This window comes from Triticum urartu, chromosome 3A, assembly GCF_056163025.1.
Source record: "Triticum urartu cultivar PI428250 chromosome 3A, HENAU_Tu73, whole genome shotgun sequence".
Taxonomy (NCBI): Eukaryota; Viridiplantae; Streptophyta; class Magnoliopsida; order Poales; family Poaceae; genus Triticum; species Triticum urartu.
Window position 1 is genome coordinate 704,455,823 of NC_141875.1, and position 6,148 is coordinate 704,461,970.

Here is a 6,148-nt window from a genome sequence, read left to right on the forward strand (position 1 = left end):
CCTTTCATGGAATGTTTTGTGGACTCTCGTCCAAAAAACAATGCCCTTTTGTTGCGTGCCGGTCCTCGGATCTTGGCTAATCTCCATCCAAGCTTGGCAAATCAACTTGTCCTCATCTTGTGTATATGAACCCGTGCGAATGCTCTTCCTCTTCTTTTGTGCTTCCGCTCTTTGGGTGAGCTCGTTGATGAACAATGGCTCGCTACTAATATCAACGTCATTGCCTTCTTCTTCATCACCATCACCTTCGACATAGATGTCATCGTCTTCATGTCACGAGTCACCATGGTCATAGCGGCCATGCCCACCCTCGAAGATCACGTCCTCCATGTACTAGTTGTAGAAGGGGTTGTCGACCGTTGGCGTTGGTGTTGGCATTCCGTCAAACAAGACGCGGGAGGCCGACATGGTGCCCGTGAACGGTGCCCGTGCTTGCTTTCTTTGCATCTCGACGGACGGCCGGCCGGCCGCTGCTGCTTGACCCAGGCGTGACATTGAGGTCGATGACGGCCGCTGGGCGCGGTGTGGACGGCGCGAACAAGCCCATGTCTGGCGACCCCGAGAAACGGGTCTGGTCGTCGTGCCTTGGTGAAGAAAAGCCGGGCGACATGGGCACGGTCCGCGATGTCGGCGACTGGCAGGGCGGAGGCCGGGCGACCGACGAGCCTGTGCTCGCCGGGCCGACGGCCGCTGCAGGGAACCCGGCCGGATGGCCCATGCCAAGCATGAGGAGGGCGTGCGCTTTGTTGACGAGGTCCTCCTTCTCGTCGACCGCGGCCTTACGCCGCGCGGCCTCCATCGCATCGCGCTGGGCGGCGAACTTGGCCGCGGCGGCATTGACCTTGACGATCGTTCTCCGTTCCCTCCTCTTCGCCGATTCCGCGTCCAACTTGGCGATCTCCTCCGGCGTGCACTCCGATCGCGGCTTCCTTGGCGCCTTGGCCGCCTTCTTCTTCACCTTTGTGGGCGGGTCGACGGGTAGGCCGCCGGAATTCGGCCGGGTATCGGCCATGGACGGGGGAGAGAGGGGGCGGCGGGAGGGACGTGGGAGGGTTTGGGGAAATGACGCCAAATGGGGCGGGGGGGGGGGGGGGGGGGTTGGTTTCTCCCACCGACAGGCGGGTCAGGGGAGGACAAGCGTGTGCGTCCCGCCCGTCCGCGCGCTGTCCGTTTCACCCCAAAACCGGCGCAAACTTGGGCCGAAGATGGTTCGAAAGCGGACACAAAGCGGACAAAAGTCCGTTTGCGCCCGCGCGTTGGGCCGTCTGGTTTGTCCGTTTTACCCAGTCGGATGAGGACGAATAGGATAGGGTCACGAGATAGAGTTGGCTTGAGAAATGCGATCGAGCACACGCCTTGAAAGAGAGAAACGCGACGGACGTAGTCTGACGTCGGAGTCGTCATATCAGTCTACCCGGCTCCTGACCAGGGGTGCCAATGAGCGGTACGCTAGGCAGCATACAGACGCATCGGCCGACAACGTGGCGCTCGGCGTTGTATACTAGACAGCACGCAGACGACTCGGTCAGCGAGGGATTGACGACGGGCCGCAACGCAGCGAGCATGGCGGGTGCGTGGAGCCGTGCTGGGGGCGTTCGGTTCGGCGAGCGGAGGAAGGGTGCGCTGGAAACCTCTAACAAGCGCCGCTGCGCTCTGTAGTCGGGTCCTTAAAGTAGAGATGATCTACTACTTCGACAATCCTAAATGAGTATGTACAGGAAAGAGATGGCACCTGCAAATCAGTCAAATTAAAACTTGCAGACACGAACATACCTAGCATACTGTTTTTCTTTCCATGTGAACTCCCTGCTCAGCATGCTTGAGTTAAAGTGGATAAAGCTCCGCCTCATTCGCAACCGCGAGCGAAGAAGTGCTGCAGAAACTATTTGTTTGCAAATAAAACACTCATACTAATAGTGGAATCCATTGTAGCCTTCGTTCGGACCTTATCCCCTTCCCCCGAGCCGCTCCCGCGAGCGGACGGGGGAACCCGCGGCCGCCGCCTCCCAGTCCCTCTCCTCGGCCCCCCTCCCTCGCCGCCGCCTAGAGGCGTCGCCGGGCGAAGCCCGGCCGGCGCAGGCGGCGGCGGGCCTCTCCTTTCCCCTTTGCACGGAACCCCTAGCCGGTGCGGGACGGCTGGCCGCCGAGGGCGCTGCGCTATGGTGGGGTTTAGCGGTGCGGCGTCGGGCTCGCGCGGGAGCGGTGGCTCCGTCCGGTGGCGGCGCGGCCTCTCCAGGCGGCTTGGTTGCGGCACGGTGGCTGCTGGGGCAGCGGTCCAAGGTGGTGATGGGGACATCTGCTTCGGGTCGTTCGCGGGTGACGGCCCGGTCAGGTCCAGCCGGATCTGCTGCCGGTGGCCCGTCCAGTGGCAAGGGCTGAGGCCAGCAGGGGCCACAGGCGACCGGTGCTGCCGTGGATCGTTTGGCGGTGCTGGTGGCGTGGCTGCGGTGGTGGAGGTGCGTGTGCATCTTGGCGTTTGGCTGGGCTTCTCTTCCTGGACGACGGCGTGCGGCGTGGGAGGGCTTGCTTGGGCCCGTCCTTGGTGGCGGTGGCGGCGGATCAACCATCCTTCTTTGGCGGACGGGCGGCTGTTGGTGGTCTCTCATCGGTCAGTGCCAGTATCTGTGTTGGGGCGACGTGGTTGAGCTGCCCGTCGCCGGCACAGGGGGTGCCGGTCGTGGCCGTGTGCCGCTCCTCCCCCTTCCTCCTTCCCTGACATGGTGTTTTCTGTTCGCTTTCCTGTGATGCTTGAGGCGGGATAATCGCTGCCGATTCCGACGGTGGTTGGGTTTGGTGGAGCTGTCCAAAGCCTTCCCCTTTGATGGTCTTAGGGCAGCCTGGGTGCAGGGAGGTGGGAGACGTGTTGGTCTTGGACAGACTGCGCGACTCGGGTGTGGGCGAGCAAACATGGCCGCTCGGGCGGCATGGTTGCAGGTGGTTGTCGGAGAGGGGTTGCATCGGAGGGGTCAGAGCAACGGGGTTTATCACCTGCCCGGTCCTTGGACTAGCCGATGGCGGTGGCGACTGCGGTCGTCGTTTCCTCCTTGCAGGCTCAGTCGCGGTGCTTCTACTCCCTTCGTGTTGCTCCGGGCGAATGCTTGATCCGCGAGGATCGGACGGTGGCGGCTGTCCATGGTCGTGCCCTTCTTGGAGGCACCATTTTGGAGTCCCGCTCCGACATTGGCCGTATCACCTCTCCTCGGTGGATTGCACTTGTGGTGGTCTTCGTCGGCTCAAAGCGGTTCTTCTTTGCTTATTTGTAGTGTGCTTCGTAGTCGTTGGGGTAGTGTGTCCGTGTCCGGCACCCTTGTATCTTGCCTTGGGTGTGTGTGTGGTTGTGTGGTGATGGCGTGTGTTTGTATCGGTGTTCTCGGATATTGCGGTGTTGGTTGCTTTCTATATATAAAGCAGGGAAAACTCTTTTTCATAATCCACTGTAGCCAATCCACTAAAATATATACCTCGGCGGAGTGCACGTCAGATCGTCATTTATACCATTTTTATGCAAGCATTCCTTTTCTTTTTATCAACAACACTAAGCTGCTGAAATACAAAAAATACTGACTAACTGCCATAGAGCAATCTGCTCTCTCAAGGTTACAAAATATGAGCGATTTGAGGGCTAAAAGAACGGATCAAACCAACTATAATTTGTGGTCATTTAAATTAATGCTTTTAGAAATCTTGGCCAAACACATGCATGGTATGCACAAACTAGACTTGAATACTTGATGCATAACTAATTAATAGGAAAAGGAGTTTAACCTACTACTTATAGAACAGTGGTACCCATGTATATTAATTATATTGATACATACAGATGCGTATAAATATCATCAAGAATGTCATACATTTTACCATAGCAAAATACAGAAGCAGAGAAGGGAAGTGAGAGAGGAATTACTGTACTTCTATCGCCATCTTGGCACTAACTATATGCAGCAACCTGCATGGATTCGAGGATCTCGCTTAAATGCCATCGACGCAGCATTACAAACTCTAACTAAGCCATCTTCCAGATTAATCGATGGGAAAAAGAATTGTTTTCTTTTATTTTCACAATAATAGTTTTGGCAAAAGGTGGCACCCCAATGATTAGTAACAAACATTTTAAACAACATGTAGAGAGAGAACAAGCCGATGATTCCAATTGCATATATCTTCATCAGTGCGTGAATTCCAATCAACATGGTGAGCAGCTGTTACTTGCCAAACAATGAATTAAGGAAAATAAGAAAAAGGATCAATTGTACCACCAAAACTGGAAGTTCCAAGTAGCTGCCACTTGTCAAATTCTGATCGAGCATAGGATTTACCGAAGGAACAATCCAGCAGAACAAGCTGAGTGAGCCCTATGTGCCCCGGATGGACCAATCACAGCAAAACCTGTAAACACAACACACAATCTTAAGTGCAAGTAGAAGGAGAAAACCCACAAAACAACAAAAATGGTGCACTGGAATCCACTATGAGAAGATACTTCTGAATATGGGCATTGATAAGAGAAAGCACACCAGACAACAAATATTGTGCGCTGGAATCTACTCTGAGCAGATACCTGTAAACAAAGGGCATTGATACGCGTTGTTGCTACTTTATAAGTACCAACATGATCAAGACATTCCTGCACACAAAGGCACAGCTACACAACATTTGTTTCCATATTCCACAGATCACAATCCCAAGGAATTAACATGTTGGGGAACTGGTCAGTTGGGCTTTGTGACTGCTTCAGCGATTCCGGCACCTGTACGGACAACTATCCCTCATGCTCTTCTCGCACGTCCTTATGGCATATGCATTATGGGGTTTATAAGACTTCATTTCACTTATATCTCGATGCTCCATGTTTTGTTGCTAATGTTACAGGTTGCTTGACTTGTTGGTGCCCCTGCATTACATTTGGACGCATTGCCAAGGTTGTGGACGAAGGTTCATCATGTATGCGCTTCCTTATATTTTACGCTGGGGATCAAGCATAAAGAATGCCCATATCTTGTTGGCTAACTACCCTTGTTTTCAGCATGCTGCATGCATGGGACCCTCTATCTTTTGCTAGGGTCCGTAGGCTGGAACTGGTTGTATTCTTGTACCAAGCGCACCTCAATGCGCGCACAATACAACTTCCCAGGGTCACCCTACATGGACTGCCTTGTTCACCTGTGCTGTGAGAGGTGCGCGCTATGCCAAGAGTACAAAGAGCTGGAAAATCGCGGCTTCAACATGTCCAAAGGTATCTCTCCTTCTTACTGATACAAGATACTATAAGATAAAACATTCCTGTTCACAATACATGCCTTGATGACTAAAATACTAACTTGTGATCTGCATCACATTTGCAGGAAAGATGATGGAAAGCATGGCAGCACCAGAAAAACAAGGGATGGATGCACTTTTAGACCGCGAATAAATCCAGAATTTGATGGCTGTGATGGTTGGCACCTGTCTTCAACAGTTCTCTGTTAATCTTCATTTCCCAATCCCAAGCCACATTTGGGTTTCAAGTTGTTAAATCTCCTTTTTATGTAACCTTGTGTTTCGGTTCATTTTTCTTACTTCTATTTCTGTCCAACACCACCAGGAATATATGCAATATAAATATCTATTCAGTGAGCAAGCTATAAATTGTTTTTGCATTATGATGTAAAATATATCCCTAATTTCCAAAATGAAATGACTCATTAGTGCACCACTCAGTGGCAAACTGGCATAGGCAAACAAGTGTTCACTTAAGGACAAGGCATCATCCAGGTACAGTTTAACTGATTGACAGAACATGGATGAATTTTTGTGAAGTTCTGCTAACTACAGAACCTCATTATTGCAACGCCAAAAATGACTAGACAGAACATGGATGAATGTTTGTAAAGGTCCAGTATCTCTAGAAAACCTCATGACAAAGCCAAAAATGCACACAGGAGTTGAACTATAAAAATACTTTGTCCTAATCAGCATAACAAACACCTGGGAAAATGTTTAAAATCCAGGGAAATGTACCTCAAATATGCTCCTCACTGAAGTTCCATTTCTTGGGATAATGATATTTGCTATACAAAACATACTCCACAGGAAGGCTACGACTCTAACTGTCCTCAAATATCAAACAATATCACGGTGCTCTGTTCTGTAGTTAGTCAACTGCACATGC

At 51.8% G+C, this 6,148-nt stretch overlaps 1 protein-coding gene across 1 annotated transcript; it reads left to right on the forward strand.

Moving 5' to 3' along the window:
- The first annotated feature begins 4,645 nt into the window (after positions 1–4,645).
- LOC147981907 (cell number regulator 11-like) lies at positions 4,646–5,508 on the forward strand. Its single transcript, XM_087517239.1, has 4 exons — positions 4,646–4,749; positions 4,870–4,941; positions 5,024–5,233; positions 5,343–5,508. The coding sequence occupies exons 1-4, from the start codon at positions 4,695–4,697 to the stop codon at positions 5,408–5,410; spliced, it is 405 nt and encodes a 134-aa protein (XP_087373365.1). The 5' UTR covers positions 4,646–4,694; the 3' UTR covers positions 5,411–5,508.
- Positions 5,509–6,148: the final 640 nt, after the last annotated feature.